Below are 25,311 nucleotides of genomic sequence, written 5' to 3' on the forward strand. Positions count from 1 at the left end.
TAACAGCAATTAATATAACATAGTATTAGGGTAAGAACAGATAAATAGATGATGGAATAGAACAAAGAATTCATAAAGATATTTGCATAGGAGAGGTTCTAACCAGGGCAATTGGGCAAAAAACAGAAATAAAAGGCACTCAGATTGAAAAAGTGAGAAGTAAAACTGTATTCACAGATGACATAATCTTGTACAGTTGCACATTGAACAGCACAAATCTGAACTGTCCACTTACACATGGATTTTCTTACACCTTTGCCACCCCTGAAACAGCAACACCAACATCTTCTCTTTCTCAGCTTACTCAACATGACAACGAGGAGGATGAAGACCTTTACAATGATCCACTTCCACTTAATGGATAGTAAATATATCTTCTCTTTCTTATGATTTTCTTAATAACATTTTTTCTCTAGTTTACTTTATTGTAAGAATACAGCATATAATACATGTAACATTCAAAATATGTGTTAATCAACTGTTTTGTTATCAGTGAGGCTTCTAGTTAACAGGAAGTTTTTAGTAGTTAAGTTTTGGGGAAGCTAAAAATTATACATGGCTTTTTGACTGTGGGGGAGGAGGGACAGCATCCCTAATTCCTGCATTTTCAAGGGCCAGCAGCAGACAGATGATGCAAAGGAATCCAATAAAGACAAAGGTTTTATAAGGGCAATCTACAAAACTCAATTGTTTTTCTATAAATTTGCAATAAATAATTGAAAAAGAAGAAAACTTCATTTACAATAGCATCAAAAGGACAAAATATTTAGAAATAAATTTAACAAAAGACATGCAAAACTTATATTCTGAAATCTACAAAACACTGTTGAAAGAAATTAAATATGATCTAAACAAATCAGAAAACATCCCAGGTTCATGGATCTGAATATTCCCCAAACTGATTTACAGCTTCAACAGAATCCCTATTAGAGTCCAAACTGGGTTCTTTGTACATTTTAACAAGGTGATTCTCAAATTCATATAAAATGTTAAGGGACCCAGAATAGCCAAAATCATCTTGGAAACAAAAGAGCAGACTTCCGGTTTCTGGTACAGCATGTAAAGAGCTTGGAAATCATCACTCCAATCCTCACAGCAGGAAAAAAAAAAAAATGCTGAATAAAACGAGTCTTCTTTGATCCATCAGGATCCATCAGAGAACTGAAGTCCCAGGACAAACCATCTCCCTGGAAGCTAGAGAGATGGGTGACAGAAAATCAACGCTTATTGGGAGCAGAAACTGCTGCTGGATCTATCAACTGGTAGAAACACGTAGAGGGTAACTGACTAATTGCTAAAGACTGAACAAGAACTACCTAGAGAAATAAAAACCCCAAGGAGTCCAGTCTTATGGAAGTTACGTAGCCTTCACAGTGCTCACCTAAGCAGAAGTGGATAATCTGAATAGGCCTATATCTATTAAAGAAATGAGTAATTAATAACCTTACAAAACAGAAAGCAACAGGCCCACAAGTTCTCACTGGTAAAGAAAACAATACCAATTCTCTGCAGTCTCTTCCAGAAAAAGAAGTAGAGGGAACATCTCTTAACTCATTTTATGAGACCAACATTACCATAATCCCAAAATCAGAAAAAGACATCACAAGAAAAGAAATTTACAGAGCACTATCTCTCATGAACATAGATGCAAAAATCCTCAACAAAAATATTGGCAAATCAAATCTAATAGCATATAAAACAAATTATAAACTATGACCAAACAGGATTGAGTCCGGGTATGCAAGGCTAGGGTAATATTTGAGAATCAATTAATGTAACCCATCACACCAACAGGCTAAAAAAGAAAAATCATATCAATAGAGTCAGGAAAATTATTTGACAAATTCAACATCCATTCATAATAAAAACTCTCAGCAAATTAGGAATAGAAAGAAACATTCTCAACTTTATCAGATAAAGATGGTGTGCAAAAAAAAAAATCTATAGTTAATATCATACTGAATAATGAGAAACTAGATGCTTTCCTCCCTAAGATCAGAAGCAAGGCAAGGATGTACCCTCTCATCACTCTATTCACCATCATATTGGAAGTATCATTAAGTGTAATAAGACAAAAAAGGAAATAAAAGAAATAATTACAGCAAAGTCGCAGGATACAAGGTAAATCTATGAGTCAGTTGTTTTCCCATACACTATCTCTGAACAATTGGAATTTCAAATTAAAAACACAGCACTAGGCCAAGGATGGTGGCTCATGCCTATAATCCTAGCATTTTGGAAGGCAGAGATGGGAGGACTGCTGTGAGGCCAGGAGTTCGAGGCCAACCTGGGCAACAGAGTGACATCCCATCTCCATAAAAATTTAAAAAAAAAAAAAAATAGCCGGGCATGGTGCTATGTGCTTGTAGTCCTAGCTGTTCAAGAGGCTGAGATGGGAGGATCCCTTGAGCCCAGGAGCTTGATGTTACAGTTAGCTATGATCGTAACACTTCACTCCAGTCTGGGTGACAGAGCTAGATTCTGCCTCTTAAAAAGGGGGTTGGTTAAAGGCCAGGCATGGTGGCTCCTGCCTGTAATCCCAGGACTTTGGGAGGCTGAGGTGGGCAGATCACAAGGTCAAGAGTGAGAGACCAGCCTGGCCAACATGGTGAAACCCTGTCTCTACTAAAAATACAAAAATGAGCTGGGCATGGTGGTGCGTGCCTGTAATCCCAGCTACTCAGGAGGCTGAGGCTGGAGAATCTTGCACCCGGGAGGCAGAGGCTGCAGTAAGCCGAGATTGCGCCATTGCACTCCAGCCTGGACAACAGAGTGAGACTCTGTCTCAAAAAAAAAAAAAAGGCGGGGGGGTGGGGTGGGGGTGGGGTGGACAACAACAACAACCACACACACACACACACACACACACACACACACACACACACAAGACCATTAGCATTAGCACAAAAAAAAAAAGAAAGAAAGAGAAATACTTAGGTATAAATGTAACAAAATACGTGCAAGATCTATAAGAGGAAAACAAAAGCCAAATGAAAGAAATCAAAGAAAACGGAAACAAATAAACAGATATTCCATGTTCACAAGCAGAAAGACTCTACTGTCAAGATATCAACTGTTCCCAACTTGATTTACAGATTCAACGCAATCCCAATCAAAATCCCGGCAAGTTATTTTGTAGATACTGACAAACTAAAGTTTGTTTCCATATATTCTAAAGTTACGGAAAAGCAAAAGACTCAGAATGGCCAGCACAATATTAAAGAACAACAAAGTCAGAGGACTGACACTACCAACTTCAAGATTTACTATAAAGCCACAGTACTCAAAAGAATGTGGTATTGGTAAAAGAATAGACAAATAGATCGCTGAAACATAACAGAGAGCCCAGAAATAGACCCACACAAATAAAGTCAACTGATATTTTGACAACAGAGCAAGGGCAATTCATTGGAGCACAAAGATAGTCTTGTCAAAACCCACAGAGCTATACACAAAGTTGAAAAGTTCATAATGAGGAAACCACAATACAAAGAGTGAATCCTAATGCAAACTATGTATGAACTTTACTTAATAATAACATATCAATATTAGTTCATCAATTGTAACAAATGTACCACACTAATGCTAAAAACAGGACGTTAGAAACAGGAAACTGTGTTGGCGGAGGTAGAGGTAGCATATGAAAGCACTGTCCTTTTTGCTCAATTTTTCTGTGAATCTAAAATTGTTCTAAAAATTAAAGTCTATTTTAAAAGTTGTAGTATATATTAGTAATTCTCACAGTGTGTGTGACAGCAAACTCTAGTAACAATTTAAAATATCTACCAATTAGAGACTCATTAAATAAAGATACACTCATTTATTTTTTTTTATAAAAAGAAAAAAGGTAGAAGAGTCACACTTCCTGTTTTCCAAACTGACTATAAAGCAACTGCAATCAAAACAGTGTGGTACTGCTATCACAGTAATCTTACTGACCAACAGAGAGTTCAGAAATAAACCCATGTCTATAGTCAACTGATTTTCAACAAGGATGCCAAGATAATTCAATGGGTAAAGAATAGTCTTTTCAACAAATAGTACTTAGGACAACTGGACAGCCACATGCAAAAGAAAGAAGTTGGGGTGGAGCCAAGATGGCCGAATAGGAACAGCTCCGATCTCCAGCTCCCAGCCCCAGCGACACAGAAGACGGGTGATTTCTGCATTTCTGCTTGAGGTACCGGTTTCATCTCACTAGGGAGTGCCTAACAGTGGGCGCAGGACAGTCGGTGAAGCGCACTGTGCGCGAGCCGAAGCAGGGCGAGGCATTGCCTCACTCGGGAAGCGCAAGGGGTCAGGGAGTTCCCTTTCCTAGTCAAAGAAAGGGGAAGCAGACGGCACCTGGAATATCGGGTCAGTCCCATCCTAATACTGCGCTTTTCCAACGGGCCTGGAAAACGGCACACTAGGAGATTGTGTCCCGCACCTGGCTCGGAGGGTCCTATGCCCACGGAGTCTCGCTGATTGCTAGCACAGCAGTCTGAGATCAAGCTGCAAGGCGGCAGCGAGGCCGGGGGAGGGGCGCCCACCATTGCCCAGGCTTGCTTAGGTAAACAAAGCAGCCAGGAAGCTCGAACTGGGTGGAGCCCACCACAGCTCAAGGAGGCCTGCCTGCCTCTGTAGGCTCCACCTCTGGGGGCAGGGCACAGACAAACAAAAACTCAGCAAGAACCTCCACAGACTTAAATGTCCCTGTCTGACTGACATCTTTGAAGAGAGTAATGCTTCTCCCAGCACGCAGCTGGAGATCTGAGAACGGACAGACTGCCTCCTAAAGTGGGTCCCTCACCCCTGAGCAGCCTAACTGGGAGGCACCCCCCCCAGTAGGGACAGACTGACACCTCATTCAACCAGGTACTCCTCTGAGACAAAACTTTCAGAGGAACTATCAGACAGCTGTATTTGTGGTCTCACGAAAATCCGCTGTTCTGCAGCCACCGCTGCTGACACCCAGCCAAACAGGGTCTGGAGTGGACCTCTAGTAAACTCCAACAGACCTGCAGCTGAGGGTCCTGTCTGGTAGAAGGAAAACTAACAAACAGAAAGGACATCCACACCAAAAACCCATCTGTACATCACCATCATCAAAGACAAAAAGTACATAAAACCACAAAGATGGGGAAAAAACAGAGCACAAAAACTGGAAACTCTAAAAAACAGAGCACCTCTCCTCCTCCAAAGGAACGCAGTTCCTCACCAGCAACAGAACAAAGCTGGATGGAGGATGACTCTGATGAGTTGAGAGAAGAAGGCTTCAGACGATCAAACTACTCTGAGCTATGAGAGGAAATTCAAAACAATAGCAAAGAAGTTAAAAACTTTGAAAAAAAATTAGAAGAATGGATAACTAGAATAACCAATGGAGAGAAGGGCTTCAAGGAGCTGATGGAGCTGAAAGCCAAGTTTCGAGAACTACGCGAAGATTGCAGAAGCCTCAGTAGCAGATGCGATCAACTGGAAGAAAGGGTATCGCTGATGGAAGATGAACTGAATGAAATGAAGAGAGAAGGGAAGTTTAGAGAAAAAAGAATAAAAAGAAATGAACAAAGCCTCCAAGAAATTTCAGACTATGTGAAAAGACCAAACCTACGTCTGATTGGTGTACCTGAAAATGATGGGGAGAATGGAACCAAGTTGGAAAACACTCTGCAAGATATTATCCAGGAGAACTTCCCCAATCTAGCAAGGCAGGCCAGCATTCAGATTCAGGAAATACAGAGAACGCCACAAAGATACTCCTCGAGAAGGGCAACTCCAAGACACATAATTGTCAGATTCACCAAAGTTGAAATGAAAGAAAAAATGTTAAGGGCAGCCAGAGAGAAAGGTCGGGTTACCCACAAAGGGAAGCCCATCAGACTAACAGCTGATCTCTCAGCAGAAACTCTACAAGCCAGAAGAGAGTGGGGGCCGATATTCACCATTCTTAAAGAAAAGAATTTTCAACCCAGAATTTCCTATCCCGCCAAACTAAGCTTCATAAGTGAAGGAGAAATAAAATACTTTACAGATAAGCAAACGCTGAGTGATTTTGTCACCACCAGGCCTGCCCTAAAAGAGCTCCTGAAGGAAGCACTAAACATGGAAAGGAACAACCGGCACCAGCCACTGCAAAAACATGCCAAACTGTAAAGACCATCGAGGTTAGGAAGAAAGTATAGCAACTAACGAGCAAAATAACCAACTAACATCATAATGACAGGATCAGATTCACACATAACAATATTAACGTTAAATGTAAATGGGCTAAATGCTCCAATCAAAAGACACAGACTGGCAAACTGGATAAGGAGTCAGGACCCATCAGTGTGCTGTATTCAGGAAACCCATCTCACGTGCAGAGACACACATAGATTCAAAATAAAGGGATGGAGGAAGATCTATAAAGCAACTGGAAATCAAAAAAAGGCAGGGGTTGCAATCCTAGTCTCTGATAAAATAGACTTTAAACCAACAAAGATCAAAAGAGACAAAGAAGGCCATTACATAATGGTAAAGGGATCAATTCAACAAGAAGAGCTAACTATCCTAAATATATATGCACCCAACACAGGAGCACCCAGATTCATAAAGCAAGTCCTGAGTGACCTACAAAGGGACTTAAACTCCCACACAATAATAATGGGAGATTTTAATACCCCACTGTCAGCATTAGACAGATCAACGAGACAGAAAGTTAACAAGGATATTCAGGAATTGAACTCAGCTCTACATAAAGTGGACCTAATAGACATCTACAGAACTCTCCACCCCAAGTCAACAGAATATACATTTTTTTCAGCACCACACCACACCTATTCCAAAATTGACCACACAGTTGGAAGTAAAGCTCTCCTCAGCAAATGTAAAAGAACAGAAATTATAACAAACTGTCTCTCAGACCACAGTGCAATCAAACTAGAACTCAGGATTAAGAAACTCACTCAAAACCGCTCAACTACATGGAAACTGAACAACCTGCTCCTGAATGACTATTGGGTACATAATGAAATGAAGGCAGAAATAAAGATGTTCTTTGAAACCAACGAGAACAAAGACACAACATACCAGAATCTCTGGGACACATTCAAAGCAGTGTGTAGAGGGAAATTTATAGCACTAAATGCCCACAAGAGAAAGGAGGAAAGATCCAAAATTGACACCCTAACATCACAATTAAAAGAACTAGAAAAGCAAGAGCAAACACATTCAAAAGCTAGCAGAAGGCTAGAAATAACTAAAATCAGAGCAGAACTGAAGGAAATAGAGACACAAAAAACCCTTCAAAAAATTAATGAATCCAGGAGCTGGTTTTTTGAAAGGATCAACAAAATTGATGGACTGCTAGCAAGACTAATAAAGAAGAAAAGAGAGAAGAATCAAATAGATGCAATAAAAAACGAAAAAGGGGATATCACCACCGATCCCACAGAAATACAATCTACCATCAGAGAATACTACAAACACCTCTATGCAAATAAACTAGAAAATCTAGAAGAAATGGATAAATTCCTCGACAAATACACCCTCCCAAGACTAAACCAGGAAGAAGTTGAATCCCTGAATAGACCAGTAACAGGTTCTGAAATTGTGGCAATAATCAATAGCTTACCAACAAAAAAGAGCCCAGGACCTGATGGATTCACAGCTGAATTCTACCAGAGGTACAAGGAGGAACTGGTACCATTCCTTCTGAAACTATTCCAATCGATAGAAAAAGAGGGAATCCTCCCTAACACATTTTACGAAGCCAGCATCATCCTGATACCAAAACCTGGCAGAGACTTAACCAAAAAAGAGAATTTCAGACCAATATCCTTGATGAACATTGATGCAAAAATCCTCAATAAAATACTGGCAAACCGAATCCAGCAGCACATCAAAAAGCTTATCCACCACCATCAAGTGGGCTTCATCCCTGGGATGCAAGGCTGGTTCAACATACGAAAATCAATAAATGTAATCCAGCATATAAACAGAACCAAAGACAAAAACCACATGATTATCTCAATAGATGCAGAAAAGGCCTTTGACAAAATTCAACAACCCTTCATGCTAAAAACTCTCAATAAATTAGGTATTGATGGGACGTATCTCAAAATAATAACAGCTATCTATGACAAACCCACAGCCAATATCATACTGAATGTGCAAAAACTGGAAGCATTCCCTCTGAAAACTGGCACAAGACAGGGATGCCCTCTCTCACCGCTCCTATTCAACATAGTGCTGGAAGTTCTGGCCAGAGCAATCAGGCAGGAGAAGGAAATAAAGGGTATTCAATTAGGAAAAGAGGAAGTCAAATTATCCCTGTTTGCAGATGACATGATTGTATATCTAGAAAACCCCATTGTCTCAGCCCAAAATCTCCTTAAGCTGATTAGCAACTTCAGCAAAGTCTCAGGATACAAAATTAATGTACAAAAATCACAAGCATTCTTGTACACCAATCACAGACAAACAGAGAGCCAAATCATGAGTGAAATCCCATTCACAATTGCTTCAAAGAGAATAAAATACCTAGGAATCCAACTTACAAGGGATGTGAAGGACCTCTTCAAGGAGAACTACAAACCACTGCTCAATGAAATAAAAGAGGATACAAACAAATGGAAGAACATTCCATGCTCATGGGTTGGAAGAATCAATATCGTGAAAATGGCCATACTGCCCAAGGTAATTTATAGATTCAATGCCATCCCCATCAAGCTACCAATGACTTTCTTCACAGAATTGGAAAAAACTACTTTAAAGTTCATATGGAACCAAAAAAGAGCCCGCATCGCCAAGTCAATCCTAAGCCAAAAGAACAAAGCTGGAGGCATCACGCTACCTGACTTTAAACTATACTACAAGGCTACAGTAACCAAAACAGCATGGTACTGGTACCACAACAGAGACATAGATCAATGGAACAGAACAGAGCCCTCAGAAATGATGCCGCATATCTACAACTATCTGATCTTTGACAAACCTGACAAAAACAAGAAATGGGGAAAGGATTCCCTATTTAATAAATGGTGCTGGGAAAACTGGCTAGCCATATGTAGAAAGCTGAAACTGGATCCCTTCCTTACACCTTATACAAAAATTAATTCAAGATGGATTAAAGACTTACATGTTAGACCTAAAACCATTAAAATCCTACAAGAAAACCTAGGCAATACCATTCAGGACATAGGCGTGGGCAAGGACTTCATGTCTAAAACACCAAAAGCAATGGCAACAAAAGCCAAAATCGACAAATGGGATCTCATTAAACTAAAGAGCTTCTGCACAGCAAAAGAAACTATCATCAGAGTGAACAGGCAACCTACAGAATGGGAGAAAATTTTTGCAACCTACTCATCTGACAAAGGGCTAATATCCAGAATCTACAATGAACTCAAACAAATTTACAAGAAAAAAACAAACAACCCCATCAAAAAGTGGGCAGAGGACATGAACAGACACTTCTCAAAAGAAGACATTTATGCAGCCAAAAAACACATGAAGAAATGCTCATCATCACTGGCCATCAGAGAAATGCAAATCAAAACCACAGTGAGATACCATCTCACACCAGTTAGAATGGCCATCATTAAAAAATCAGGAAACAACAGGTGCTGGAGAGGATGTGGAGAAATAGGAACACTTTTACACTGTTGGTGGGACTGTAAACTAGTTCAACCATTGTGGAAGTCAGTGTGGCGATTCCTCAGGGATCTAGAACTAGAAATACCATTTGACCCAGCCATCCCATTACTGGGTATATACCCAAAGGACTATAAATCATGCTGCTATAAAGACACATGCACACGTATGTTTATTGCGGCACTATTCACAATAGCAAAGAGTTGGAACCAACCCAAATGTCCAACAACGATAGACTGGATTAAGAAAATGTGGCACATATACACCATGGAATACTATGCAGCCATAAAAAATGATGAGTTCGTGTCCTTTGTAGGGACATGGATGAAACTGGAAAACATCATTCTCAGTAAACTATCACAAGGACAAAAAACCAAACACCGCATGTTCTCACTCATAGGTGGGAACTGAACAATGAGAACTCATGGACACAGGAAGGGGATCATCACACTCCGGGGACTGTTGTGGGGTGGGGGGAGGGGGGAGGGACAGCATTAGGAGATACACCTAATGCTAAATGACGAGTTAATGGTGCAGGAAATCAACATGGCACATGGATACATATGTAACAAACCTGCACATTGTGCACATGTACCCTAAAACCCTAAAGTATAAAAAAATAAAAAAAAAAATAAATAAAAAAAAAAAAATGGCAAAAAAAAAAAAAAAAAGAAGTTGGAACCTTACTTCATACCATATACAAAAATTAACTCAAAATGGATCAAGAACCCAAATGTAAGAACTAAATCTATAAAAATATTGTGAAAATATGAGTAAATCAGTTTTGGCAACACACCAACAGCATGAGAAACTAAGGAAAAAATAAATTAGACTTGATCGAAATTTTAAAACTTTTGTGCTTCAAAGGACACTATCAAGAAAGTGATAAGATAACCCACAAAATGAGACAAAATATTTGCAAATCACGTATCTGATCTGGGACCTGTATCCAGAATATATGAAGAACCTCTACAACTAAGTAATAAAAAGACAATCCAACTAAAAAATGAGCCAAGCATCTGAACAGACATTTCTCCAAAGTAGATATACAAATGGCCAATAAGCACATAAAAAGATGCTTGACATTATCAGCCATCAGGAAATACAAATAGACACCACAACGAGATATCACTGCACACTCACTCAGTGTGAGTGGCTAGAATCAAAAAGGTCCTAACAAATGTTGGCAAAGATGTGGAGAAATCAGAACCCTCATTCACTGTTGGTGGGAATAGAAAATTGTGTAGCCACTTTGGAAAACAGTCTGGCAGTTCTTCAAATGGTTAATCACAGAGTTAACATATAACTCAGCAATTTCACACCCAAGTATCTAACAGCAAGACAAATGAAAACATATGCCCACACAACAACTCATACCACAGTATTATTGGCAATATTTATAATAACCAAAAGGTAGAAACAACCCAAAAGTCCATGAACTGATGAATGAATAAATAAAATGTGGTCTTATCCACATAACGGAAAATCATTCAACCATAAAAAGGAATGAAGTAGTGATAAATTCCACAACATGAATGAACCCTGAACACATTACAGTACATGAAAGAAGCCAGTCACAAAAAAATATATATTATCTGATTCCATTTACATGAAATTTCTATAACAGGCAAATCCAGGTATTGGTGGTTGCTTAGGGCTAGGTAGATGGGTGGATAGAGAGGTGACGGCCAAAGGACATGGGGTTTCTTTTTGAAGCAATGAAAATGTCCTAAAACTGACTTTGTCGATGGGTACAAATATCTGAATATACTAAAAACCACTGAATTTTATGGTTTAAACAGATGAATTGTATGCTATATAAATTATATCTCACAAAAAAAGAAAGAAACCTACACATATTAGTCATTTTATTATGACAAAGGTAAACCTGGAGAGCACTGGGGGAAATGTTTTCTATTGAAAATGGAGCTGGTTCAATTAGATATCTATGGAAAGAAAAAAATAAATCCTGTTTCCTACTTTATGCCTTACCCAAAAATCAACTCCAGATGGACTGGGTATCTAAATATAAGAAGTTAAACAATAAAGCTTCTAGGAGATATCATATAAAGACATCTTCATGACCTTGAGTAGGCAAAAACTTCTTAACCAGGACACAGAAAAGCACTAGCCATACAGGGAAAGACTGATGAATTGACCTACATCAAAATTTAGAGCATCTCTTCATCAAGACACCATTAAAAAGTAAAATGGCATGCAACAGAGTGGGGACAAAATGGCTGTGATGAAAATATATATATAAGACAACAAGTTCATGCTCAGAATACATATAGAACTCCTGTAGAAGGAAAGAAAATAGACTTGAACAAGCACTTCTCCAAGAAAAGATGTCCAGATGGTCAAAAGGATATGAAAAGGTATTCAACCACATTAGTCAGCAAGAAAATACAAATTAAAACCATAGAATATCTAAAATTTAGAGTGACAAAAACGAGTGTTGGTGAGGATTTGGGATAACAGATATTAAGAGTGTAAAGTAGAACAAAAAACTTACTTCAAGAGTTCATAATTCTTCTCATTTAACCTCACAGCATTCTCTCTCCAAAATTTCTCAGATTTGTGCACAGGACTCCATTCCAACCTTCCAGATTTAAGTTCTGAACTGTATTCATCAAATGAACTATAAAAATGTTTAAAGAGTTCAAGGTTTATAAGAATCTGACAGTACTCCAAAATTAAGCAAAATAAAATGTCTTCACTTATTATTTAATTACAAAGACTGACCATCCTTTGTACATTAACAAACTACCACTAAACGAACTTTAAACAGTTTAAATAATCTTTAATAAATAATGTGAAATTTTATTCAGTGTAGTAAGGTCCAACCCTCCTGTCAAATTTGAATGCTGGGTATGAGACAAAAATCAGCACTTGCTTTCAAAATCCTTATTCCAATATATACATGAATGTGTATAAGCAAAAAAATTAATAATCTATCAGAATTTCTACCATGACACTTGAAATGCTGTATTTCCCAGACCAACGGGCAAAATAATATGTTACATAAAAGCATAGTACTTTAACATAATAAACTCATATTACACTATAAATATCATAAACTATAATAATACATCACAAAAACAAAATCACACGTATTGGCACAATATTTTACAACGTGATTACAAAGAGTGTAGACATAATTAATTGAATTAATCCATTATAGACTAAAGACAAAAGCCTCTGTACATATAACAAACTGAAATTCACCTTAATTTAAAAACCATTCTCTGGAGAGTAACTTGATTATTCCAAGCTTTATAGTAGGAAAATGTTTAATGTGGTTAGCCAGTAGACAAACACGGTCAGAACATATTTGGACTTTCTCTCAAGTAAAAATTTATAAAAGATGTAACCATTCAAATACTACTAGTAATTCAGTATATCCAGGATGTACTAGATAAGTTGATCAGAGGGTACCATTTGAATAAAGTAGTACAATACTTTAATGTAGGGCCAGTTAGTATAAGAAGTAAACAAGTATTTTTAATATTCATATCCTAATCCTGTAACAGCAAAAACAGAGACAAGCCTCTTTTAGCTGCACGCATCACCCTATTACCTTTATGTAAGTAGTATTTTTCAAATTACCAAATTCAAGATAAAAAATCAATAACAATTAGCTAAAATGGATTAAATCATTTAGAAAGCTATCACTAATCTTATTTTTTTACAAAAACAGGCCTTAAATGATTATTACCGAGAAGCAGTCATCAGTTTTTAATAAACATAGTAACAGAATGTATAGCTGTGAAGCCTATTCCTGGCCTGCCTATTATAATCAATGTATCCATATTTGAAATATTTGAAAATCTAGAATAATAAAAATCATTTTTCTTCCTCCACAAAATCCATTACAAACCACTGATACAGATAACACCTCCCATCTCTGGGAAATCTTTGGGCCTTGGGATTATGGCTGCACTGAATTACCTGGTAAATAAATTTCTGGAGCACATACTATGCTGAAGGCATTTGCAGGGCAGACGGAACCTCACAACAAATCCTGCAAGGTTAGCATTTTTATTACTGTTTTACCAAAAGGAAAACAGTCTTGAAAAAGTCAAGACACTTGTGCAAGGCCACACATGGAAAAAGTAGCCAAACAATTCCAAGAATCAGCCTGGCTCCAAACCCCAACCCACCTAAGAGAAGTATCTATTTCCAGAGAGTAACTCTTTTAAAAACATGCCAATGGTAATTTAAAAACAAAGAATACGAGTGTTAATGGAAAAGATCATCAAGACATTATGTACGAAACAGAAAAAGAACAAGATCCAAAAGAATATGCAGAGCCCCATTTGTGGATTGTAGGGGGCAGGCAGAGAGGGGCTAGAAGGCTTTTTGGAAGCAAACACAAGAGACCCGAGGGAGAGTAAGGCAAGGCAGTGAAGATGGTGTGGGAGTGGCATGGAGTCCCTTCCACAGTGGCTAATTCTTTACTGTATATACATTATTTACATTATTTTTAACATTAAAAAATGAGCCAAAAGGCCTTCAAAAAGCAGGAAAACAAATACTTTCTCCATAGACAGGCAAACCTCTTCCACTAATTAACAAACTACCTTTGTTGCTTAAAAAGACTCTTAAGAGAAGACTCTCGAGGAGCTCCAGGGTGGAGTCACATCCTGAGGGAGTAAAGCCGGTCAGAATTTAGACAGCAGAAAACAGTGGGAATCTCCATAAATGAGAAGAGACAACACACAGTTCTGACCAACTGCTGCCATGTCAAAATGATGTCTTCACAGGAGACATTAATGTATTTTAGTGAACTCTCTTGATTTGTATAGGTGACAACAAATTCAGGTTTTCTTAAAATGCTATGCAAGTCAAACAAAGTCCAACAGATCCAGCACATGAGAATTAAAAAGAATAACACACCTAAGGTCCTGGACACTCTCTCCAAGTTTTTCCAAAAGAAATTTGATATCTTCGCTGATATCTTCATCATCGTACTTCTGCTGTTCCAAGTTCTCCAACTGTTTCAGAACTTTGCACTGAATCATAGCCAGGGCATATTCTTGGCGAGTTTCTCTTTCAGTTGATTTTTCTAAAAAGTTCTGGGTTAGACAAAGTGATAGTGAGAAACTGTACAATTTGTCATGTGATGTTCACAGACCTCTGCACATTCTTTTATAGTCTCTCTCCTTCTCGTATTCTCAAGTTTAACTATCACCTTTAAGTGGATGACTCTATCTCAAATCCTTACTTCGCTCCTGAGTGTCTGTCCCATATCAGAAGCCTACTTCTGATCATTTTTGTATTTCTTGGATTACTAAACATCTTTAATTATTGACCCAGATGAGCCCTACAACATTGAACACGTTTACAGTGAAATCCACCACAATCCTTTTTCATGGACTTGCTCTGGCTGTGAGCTCTCATTTGTTGCCCACCTAGAGCACATACAATACTAAGAAAGAGTGTTTCTTCAAGTTTGCAATCAAGCCAAGTTCTCCAGTTCCCAGTCTATCACCATTTTCCCCCGTCTCTAATCAACCTGTAAGCACAAGGGGCAACAATTTTTAAAACTCCCTTGTTTGAACAATTATCAGAAAAGTTTTGCAACATTCAGGCAAATTCCCGAGTTCTCTTCTAGGATTTTCTATTTTTAAGAGTACTTAAGAAAACAGCAAAAGAATCCACAAATTTATAAAAATAAGCTGTCATGGAATTAAGCAATGTTTCTGAGTAAGGACCAGGCTAAACTCTTGAAACAAGAAGCAACAAGACAGACCTCTGTTTTAAAAAAAGCTACTTTCACCAAGCTAGTTTAAAAAGCCTGTCAAATGCAAAAAAAAAAAAAAAAAACGGTAACAATTAACTCCAATTGTAACAAAATTTGAATTTTTTTTTCTTTTTACAAGTAAGTTCTATCCCTAATAATAAGGCTGAACAAATGCAAAAAGTGATTTAGCTTAGCATGTGGAAGTCAGTGAAATCAATGCCCACCAATCTTCCCTTTATGTTTCTACCAGATTTGAAGTACCCTGAGAGTAGTTTGCCTTATTTTTCTTTCTATCACAAGTGCTTGGCTCAGAGTTGATATTCAATAATAAAATATTTTTGAACCTAATATTCCTCCTCAGTGCTTACATCTATAGATATCAGAAATTACTTGCAATCCTCCTTATTATGAATAGATAATGAGTACAGTAGCAGCAACAGTATAACTAAATTAATTTGCTTTTAAAATTACTTCAAAACTAAAACATGAACGTCCACTCAGGTATGATGGATTTAAGAACCTACTGAACCAATCTCTCTCTGGCAGAAAACTATAAAACCTGAACAGACCGAAAAGGCAACTACTTAAAAAAACAGTAAATAGAAGCAGACAGACTCTGGTATGAAGTTCATACTCACATACAGTAGGGAAGTCAAGGAACAATACAAGTACGTTCCTGTCACTGCAATTTTTATCCTGAAGCTAAGGCACAGTGGCAAAGAAGCCACAGAAAAGCCAAAAATAGTCTTTCTGGCCTGGGGAACCAGAAAAGTGAAGCTGGAAAACCATGAACGCTGAGGGGTAAGGCTGGGGGAAGCCCCAGAAAACAAAGAGCAAGAAAGGAGACCCAAATCCTGTCTGAATACAGCTCCAGAATGAACCAGATACTAGAACTAACAGACAAAGACTTCAAAGAAATTATTATAAAAATCCTCAATGAAATAAAATGCTTTCAATACATGAAAAATTTCAAACAAAAAACTTATAAATTATTTAAAAAGAAACAGAAATCCTAGAAATAAAACTACAATTTCTGAAATAAAAAAATCAGCTGATGGACTTAAGAACCAAGTGGAGATAAAACAGAAAAAGAGTAAGTGAACTTGAAAATAGCTTAAAATTATCCAAGGAGAAGAATAAAGAGATAAAAGATTTTTTTAACAAATGAATAGAGGCTCAGTAATCTGTTATGTATCATCAAATGGCCCAACATATGTGCAATTGGAATACCAAAAGGAGAGGAGGAAGAGAATGGGGCTGATATTTTATTTGAAGAAATAATGGCTGAAAGTTTCTCAAATTCAATATCAGAGAAATTTTCAGACACAAGATGTCCAGTGAACACCAAGCCCAAGCAAAGGCATAGCATTGTCAAGCTGACAAAAAGTTTAAAGAATATTTTTGTTGCCTATAGAATTCTGAGTTTATAATTCACAGACAAACAGACAAAACTAAAACATAAGAACCAAAGTGACCGTAGTAAACTTCAAGACTATTAAAGTTAGCAAAGCTTCCATCTACTTAAAGTAGAAAGTACTCATTTCAGTGAGAGAGGACAGTTCAGTTTGAACTGTTATCTTAAGTCAGAAAAACAAAACTACGATTCTGTGATATTTTCATCAGGTTACTCCTGAATTTCTATCGTGTTACTGTTTTATCCTTTCATGTAAAACATTGTGAACAAAGTGTATATTTACTGGTTCAATTTTAAATATATTCCAGAGACTCCATTTCCAGGAACGATAAAGTGGCTTCTATCAGATCAACCCTTCCATAGAAACCAACTATAAAATCTGGATGAAATATAAAAGATTACCTGAAGGAACAAAAGGTAGCAGAAACTAGAATGGAGTCTAGATATGAAAGAAAAAAAAAAAAGGAATGGCACTAGGAAAATTTCTAGTTTTATATACGGCTCTCCTCCTAAAGATATGCCCCACTCAGAAAAATTCAAGTAAAACTCAGATGGAAACCACAGCCTCAATGGCCTAAGGAGACAGAGGATAGTTCAGTGACTACGGCGGCTAGAAAGTGAGGGGAGAAATCAGAGAGAAACATAAAGGAGCCCCAAATTCTGCATATGAACTCTGCCCAAATCTCTAGCTGACCAATGACCTATGCAATGCAAGGACAGACTCCCAGCAGCCCAGCTACATGTAAAAGAACTGAAAAAAGATTTAAGCTGCTTCTCACCACAGGAAGAGAGAGCTTGGAGTTGGAGCCCGGCCAAGTTAACTGCCTGCTGTAGCAGTGTCCTATGGAGAAACATAACAGAAGCCAGTTCTAGGATGTATCATTTACAACATTCAGAATACACTCCCAAATTAATAAGCATATGAAGAAACAGGAAAATGTGACCAACACTCAAGAGAAAAGTCAGTCAAGAAATACCAACCCTGAGATGAATTAGGTGTTGGAGTTTGCAGAAAAAGATTTAAAGAAACATTATGACTATGACCAAAGAAAAAAACGATACCAATAAAAAAGCAAAAAAAGAAAGTTCAGTGGAGACAAAGAAACTAAATTCCCAAATGGAAATCCTAGAAATAAAAATAAAGATCATTTGAAATTTTAAAATTTACAAATGAGCTCCAAAGTGGACTGGAGATGACAAAGGAGTCAGTGAATATGAAGACAGAGCAATAGAAATTATTCAATTTCAGAGACAGATAGAAAAAAATACTGTTTATTCCCTCCCACAAACAAAGTGAACAAAGGCTCAGGGACTTGCAGTGCAATATCAAAAGGTCTAACATAAGTGGAATTAGAATGCCAGAAGGCAAGGATAAGTAAAAAGGTGCAAATGTATACCTGAAAATATAATGGCCAAAATTTTCCATCTTTAGCAAAAGATACAACTCTATAAATCTGTAAGTTCAGTAAATACCAGGAAATGTAGATACAAATAAAACTAAATCCAGACACATCACAATCAATCCTCAGAAAACCAAATACAGTAAAATTTTCAAAGCAACCAGAAAAAGATAACACATTATATACAGGGAAACAAAAATACAAAGGAAAGCTGACTTCTCATCAGAAACGATGGAGATGATTCTGCTGAGAGAGAGCATTAAAAAAAGAGACAGAAAAATAAAGGAGAGAGATCAGAAGAAAGTGGAACGATATCTTGAAAGTACTGAAAGAAAAAAAAACAGAACTATATCCAGCAAAAATATCCTTCCAGAATAAAGGTAAAATAAAATCATTTTTTATAATAAAACTGAGATAATCAGTTACCAGCAGACATACACTGGAAGATATCCGAAAGCAGGGATTGGCTAACATTTTCTGTAAAACGGCGAAGAGTAAATATTTTAGGCTTTGCAGTCTCTGTCACAACTGCACAATTCTACTATTCTAGTGCAAAAGCAGTCATTAAAAAACATAAATGAGCAAAGCAGTGTTCCAATAAAGCTTTATTTTTAAAAACAGGTGGACCACATTTGGCCAATAGTCTTCCAAAGTTTGCTGATCCCTGGGCTAAAGAAAATTCTGCAGCTAAAGGAAAGTGATACCACAAGTGGAAAGCTGAGTGTCTAGAAAAGAAAAAAGAACTGCAGATATCATATTAATATATACCTGGATAAATATAAAACACTATTTTTCCCTCTTTACTTCCATAATATACATGAGACTGCTTAAAGCACAAAACCCTGTATTGTAGGGCTTATAACGTGTAAATACAGTAATATGTCAACTGTAGCATAAAAGACTACAAGTGCTTACATTTTACATAAGGTAGTACAATAGAAAGGATGCGTATTGTGACTCCAAAATCACCTCTAAGAAATAAAATAGTGCAAAAACAAACAGTTAAAGACCCCAAAGAAATGTTATAATTTTTAAAAATTTATTAATATATAACAGATGGACTTATTTGGGGAGTACATTTGACATTTTGATACAATCATATATAATCTATAATTAACAAATCAAGGTAATTGGGATGCCCACCACTTTAAACATTTATCTTTTCTTTATGTTGGGAACATTTGAATTATTATCTCCTAGCTATTCTGAAATATACAGTAGACTACTATTTACTATCAACCTACTGAGTTGTACAACATTAGGTCTTATTTCTTCTATATAACTGTATTTTTGTATCCATTAACCAATCTCACTTCATCCCCTCCTACCCTGATACCCTTCTCAGCCTCTGACAACCGAAGATTATTCAGCCATAGAAAAGAATGAAATCCTGTCATTTGCAGCAACATGGACAGAACTGGAGGTCATTATGTTAAGTAAAATGAAATTTTTTAAAGGATGCACTTAACCCAAGAGAAAGCAAAAATGGAAGACAGAAGAACAAAAAACAGATAAGCAAACAGAAAACAAAGAGTAAAATGGTAGGCCTAAATCCAATCATATCAATAGTTATTGTAAATGCCAGTGAACTAAATACTCCAGTTAAGAGGAAGAAATTATTTGAATAGATAAACGTTTAAGATCCAAGGATGTGTTGCCTAAAAGAGACAAATGAAATATGACACAGGTAAGTTGAAACTAAGAAGGAAAAAGATATAGCATGCAACCATAAGCATAAGAATGCTGGAGTGTGATATTAACTTCAAATAAAGTAAACAAAGAGCATTACCAGTGATAAAGAAGGATATTTCACAATGATACAAAGTCCAGTTCATCAGGAAAACATAACATTCATGTTTTAATTACAGAGCTTCAAAATTCATGATGCAAAAATTGACAAAACTGCAGGAAGAAATAGACAAATCCACAATAATAGCTAGAGATTTTAACAGCTCTCTCAGCAACTGATAGAACCACTAAACAAAAAAATCAGTACATAGAAGATCTAAGTAACACTGTCAACCACCCTGACCTAAATGACACAGAACACAATTCCACTTTGCATTCTTTTAAGTGCACTTGGTACATCCACTATGACAGACTATAAGAAAAACCATAAAATGAGTCTCAAATTTCAAAGGATTGGAATCTTACAGAATATGTTCTTAACCATAATGGAATTAATATTAAAAAGACCAGGAACTTTCTAATTTCTATTTGGAAATTTAACAATGCACTCCTATGTAATCCATAGTCAAAGAAGAAATCTTGATGTATGACACTAATATTATCACATGCTTGTCTCCTTTACTAAAATGTGAGATCCTAGTAAACAGGACATACTAGATATCACAGATTATTTTTAATTCTTTTCTTAACCCCCAGTTCCTTGTATGACTACTTCTACAAACTATTCTCTTTCAGAACACCTGTTATTTCTTTCTAAACAAATTATTTTCTGGGAGGGGAGGTGTAAATCTGTTAACCTCTTACTCTTATAAAACTCTTCCCCTCTTCCTTTCCTTTAGTGAGATTTCACTTATTTTTCTACTAAACTTTCTATGGTTTTTTCCAGTTACTTTTCCTATTACCGTCTCTTCTAACTTTAGAAACATATCAAAGTTCTTTTGTTTATATGGTTTTGTTAATTTCATTACATGTATTTGTTGACCAGAGAATTAAACTCCATCTTTAAGATATTGTCGGCTGGACTCAATGGCTCATGCCTATAATCCCAGCACTTTTGGAGGCGGATAACCTGAGGGCAGGGGTTCTAGACCAGCCTGGCCAACACAGTGAAACCCCACCTCTACTAAAAATACAAAAATAAGCCAGGCGTGATGCTGGATGCCTGTAATCCCAGCTACTCGGAAGGCTAAGGCAGGAGAATCACTCAAACACAGGAGGGGCACGTTGCAGCGAGCCAAGATCACGCCACTGCACTCCAGACTCAGCAACAGGGTGAGACTCCATCTCAAAAAAAAAAAAAAAGATATTATCATAACTAATGGCTTCAACTATAACTTCAACACATTCAATAACTAATGTAGAACAACCCTATGGTATTCTTCTAAAACCAACTTCCCTCTCAATTGTCCAAGATAACGGCATTTCAAAGATTACTCATTTTTCATTCTCCCTTTTTCTTCAACTATGTCAAATCAATCATTAAGCCTTCTCTATTCTTCCTTAAATACATGTTCTCATTTCATTGCTTCATCTTACTATAAAAAATAAAAAGGAATGAATGGGTTATAAAAAGTAGTTAAGAAACTGAATCTGCCAGAAACAATCTACTTAATCTGGCAGCAACACATTTTTTGAAATATGTTATTATTTTTCTTTTTTTTTATTTTATTATTATACTTTAAGTTTTAGGGTACATGTGCACAACCTGCAGGTGTGTTACATATGTATACATGGGCCATGTTGCTGTGCTGCACCCACTAACTCGTCATTTAGCATTAGGTATATCTCCTAATGCTATCACTCCCCTCTACCCCCACCCCACAACAGGCCCCTGTGTGTGATGGTCCCCTTCCTGTGTCCATGTGTTCTCATTGTTCAATTCCCACCTATGAATGAGAACATGGGGTGTTTGGTGTTTTGTCCTTGCAATAGTTTGCTGAGAATGATGGTTTCCAGCTTCATCCATGTCCCTACAAATGACATGAACTCATCATTTTTTATAGCTGCATAGTATTCCACAGTATATATGTGCCACATTTTCTTAATCCAGTCTATCGTTGTTGGACATTTGGGTTGGTTCCAAGTCTTTGCTATTGTGAATAGTGCCGCAATAAACATACATGTGCATGTGTCTTTATAGCAGCATGATTTATAATCCTTTGGGTATAGACCCAGTAATGGGATGGCTGGGTCAAATGGTATTTCTAGTTCCAGATCCCTGAGGAATTGCCACACTGACTTCCACAATGGTTGAACTAGTTTACAGTCCCACCAACAGTGTAAAAGTGTTCCTGTTTCTCCACATCCTCTCTAGCACCTGTTGTTTCCTGACTTTTAATGACTGCCATTCTAACTGGTGTGAGATGGTATCTCATTGTGGTTTTGATTTGCATTTCTCTGATAGCCAGTGATGATGAGCATTTTTTCATGTGTTTTTTGGCTGCCTAAATGTCTTCTTTTGAGAAGTGTCTGTTCATATCCTTTGCCCACTTTTTGATGGGGTTGTTTGTTTTTTTCTTGTAAATTTGTTTGAGTTCATTGTAGATTCTGGATATTAGCCCTTTGTCAGATGAGTAGGTTGCAAAAATTTTCTCCCATTTTGTAGGTTGCCTGTTCACTCTGATGGTAGTTTCTTTTGCTGTGCAGAAGCTCTTTAGTTTAATTAGATCCCATTTGTCAATTTTGGCTTTTGTTGCCATTGCTTTTGGTGTTTTAGACATGAAGTCCTTGCCCATGCCTATGTCCTGAATGGTATTGCCTAGGTTTTCTTCTAGGGTTTTTATGGTTTTAGGTCTAGCATTTAAGTCTTTAATCTATCTTGAATTAATTTTTGTATAAGGTGTAAGGAAGGGATCCAGTTTCAGCTTTCTACACATGGCTAGCCAGTTTACCCAGCACCATTTATTAAATAGGGAATCCTTTCCCCATTGCTTGTTTTTGTCAGGTTTGTCAAAGATCAGATGGTTGTAGATATGCGGCATTCTTTCTGAGGGCTCTCTTCTGTTCCATTGGTCGATATCTCTGTTTTGGTACCAGTACCACGCTGTTTTGGTTACTGTAGCCTTGTAGTATAGTTTGAAGTCAGGTAGCGTGATGCCTCCGGCTTTGTTCTTTTGGCTTAGGATTGACTTGGCAATGCAGGCTCTTTTCTGGTTCCATACGAACTTTAAAGTAGTTTTTTCCAATTCTGTGAAGAAAGTCATTGGTAGCTTGATGGGGATGGCATTGAATCTATAAATTATCTTGGGCAGTATCGCCATTTTCACAATATTGATTCTTCCTACCCATGAGCATGGAATGTTCTTCCATTTGTTTGTATCCTCTTTTATTTCATTGAGCAGTGGTTTGTACTTCTCCTTGAAGAGGTCCTTCAAATCCCTTGTAAGTTGGATTCCTAGGTATTTTACTCTCTTTGAAGCAATTGTGAATGGGAGTTCACTCATGATTTGGTTCTCTGTTATTGGTGTATAGGAATGCTTGTGATTTTTGCACATTGATTTTGTATCCTGAGACTTTGCTGAAGTTGCTTATCAGCTTAAGGAGATTTGGGGCTGAGATGATGGGGTTTTCTAGATATACAATCATGTCATCTGCAAACAGGAACAATTTGACTTCCTCTTTTCCTAATTGAATGCCCTTTATTTCCTTCTCCTCCCTGATTGCCCTGGCCAGAACTTCCAACACTATGTTGAATAGGAGTGGTGAGAGAGGGCATCCCTGTCTTGTGCCAGTTTTCAAAGGGAATGCTTCCAGTTTTTGCCCATTCAGTATGATACTGGCTGTGGGTTTGTCATAGATAGCTGTTATTATTTTGAGATACGTCCCATCAATATCTAATTTATTGAGAGTTTTTAGCATGAAGGGTTGTTGAATTTTGTCAAAGGCCTTTTCTGCATCTATTGAGATAATCATGTGGTTTTTGTCTTTGCTTCTGTTTATATGCTGGATTACGTTTATTGATTTTCATATGTTGAACCAGCCTTGCATCCCAGGGATGAAGCCCACTTGAACATGGTGGATAAGCTTTTTGATGTGTTGCTGGATTCGGTTTGCCAGCATTTATTGAGGATTTTTGCATCAATGTTCATCAAGGATATTGGTCTAAAATTCTCTTTTTTTGTTGTGTCTCTGCCAGGCTTTGGTATCAGGATGATGCTGGCCTCATAAAATGAGTTAGGGAGGATTCCCTCTTTTTCTATTGATTGGAATAGTTTCAGAAGGAATGGTACCAGCTCCTCCTTGTACCTCTGGTAGAATTTGGCTGTGAATCCATCTGGTCCTGGACTTTTTTTGGTTGGTAAGCTATTAATTATTGCCTCAATTTCAGATCCTGTTCTTGGTCTATTCAGGGATTCAACTTCTTCCTGGTTTAGTCTTGGGAGGGTGTATGTGTCGAGGAATTTATCATTTCTTCTAGATTTTCTAGTTTATTTGTGTAGAGGTGTTTATAGTATTCTCTGATAGTAGTTTGTATTTCTGTGGGATCAGTGGTGATATCCCCTTTGTCATTTTTTATTGCGTCTATCTGATTCTTCTCTCTTTTCTTCTTTATTAGTCTTGCTAGCAGTCTATCAATTTTGTTGATCTTTTCAGAAAACCAGCTCCTGGATTCATTGATTTTTTTAAGGGTTTTTTGTGTCTCTATCTCCTTCAGTTCTGCTCTGATCTTAGTTATTTCTTGCCTTCTGCTAGCTTTTGAATGTGTTTGCTCTTGCTTCTCTAGTTCTTTTAATTGTGATGTTAGGGTGTCAGTTTTAGATCTTTCCTGCTTTCTCCTGTGGGCATTTAGTACTGTAAATTTCCCTCTACACACTGCTTGGAATGTGTCCCAGAGATTCTGGTATGTTGTGTCTTTGTTCTCGTTGGTTTCAAAGAACATCTTTATTTCTGCCTTCATTTTGTTATGTACCCAATAGTCATTCAGAAGCAGGTTGTTCAGTTTCCTTGTAGTTGAGTGGTTTTGAGTGAGTTTCTTAATCCTGAGTTCTACTTTGATTGCACTGTGGTCTGAGAGACAGTTTGTTATAATTTCTGTTCTTTTACATTTGCTGAGGAGTGCTTTACTTCTAACTATGTGGTCAATTTTGGAATAGGTGTGGTGTGGTGCTGAAAAAAATGTGTATTCTGTTGATTTGAGGGGGAGAGTGCTGTAGATGTCCATTAGGTGGGCTTGGTGCAGAGCTGAGTTCAATTCCTGGATATCCTTGTTAACTTTCTGTCTCGTTGATATGTCTAATATTGACAGTGGGGTGTTAAAGTCTCCCATTATTATTGTGTGGAAGTCTAAGTCTCTTTGTAGGTCACTAAGGACTTGCTTTATGAATCTGGGTGCTCCTGTATTGGGTGCATATAAATTTAGGATAGTTAGCTCTTCTTGTTGAATTGATCCCTTTACCATTATGTAATGGCCTTCTTTGTCTCTTTTGATCTTTGTTGGTTTAAAGTCT

At 37.3% G+C, this 25,311-nt stretch overlaps 1 protein-coding gene across 2 annotated transcripts in view; it reads right to left on the minus strand.

The window, feature by feature from the left end:
- The window catches only part of ATP6V1H (ATPase H+ transporting V1 subunit H), a 145,584-nt gene that overhangs the window by 60,393 nt on the left and 59,880 nt on the right, over positions 1–25,311 (minus strand). For both annotated transcript variants that reach the window (XM_003255956.4, XM_003255957.4), the window contains 2 exons: positions 14,515–14,693; positions 12,131–12,256 (listed from right to left, as the gene is read on the minus strand). In XM_003255956.4, coding sequence (XP_003256004.1) covers positions 12,131–12,256; positions 14,515–14,693 — 305 coding nt within the window. The remainder of the gene's footprint in view (positions 1–12,130; positions 12,257–14,514; positions 14,694–25,311) is intronic.

The sequence above is a fragment of the Nomascus leucogenys genome, chromosome 16 (genome assembly GCF_006542625.1).
Source record: "Nomascus leucogenys isolate Asia chromosome 16, Asia_NLE_v1, whole genome shotgun sequence".
Taxonomy (NCBI): Eukaryota; Metazoa; Chordata; class Mammalia; order Primates; family Hylobatidae; genus Nomascus; species Nomascus leucogenys.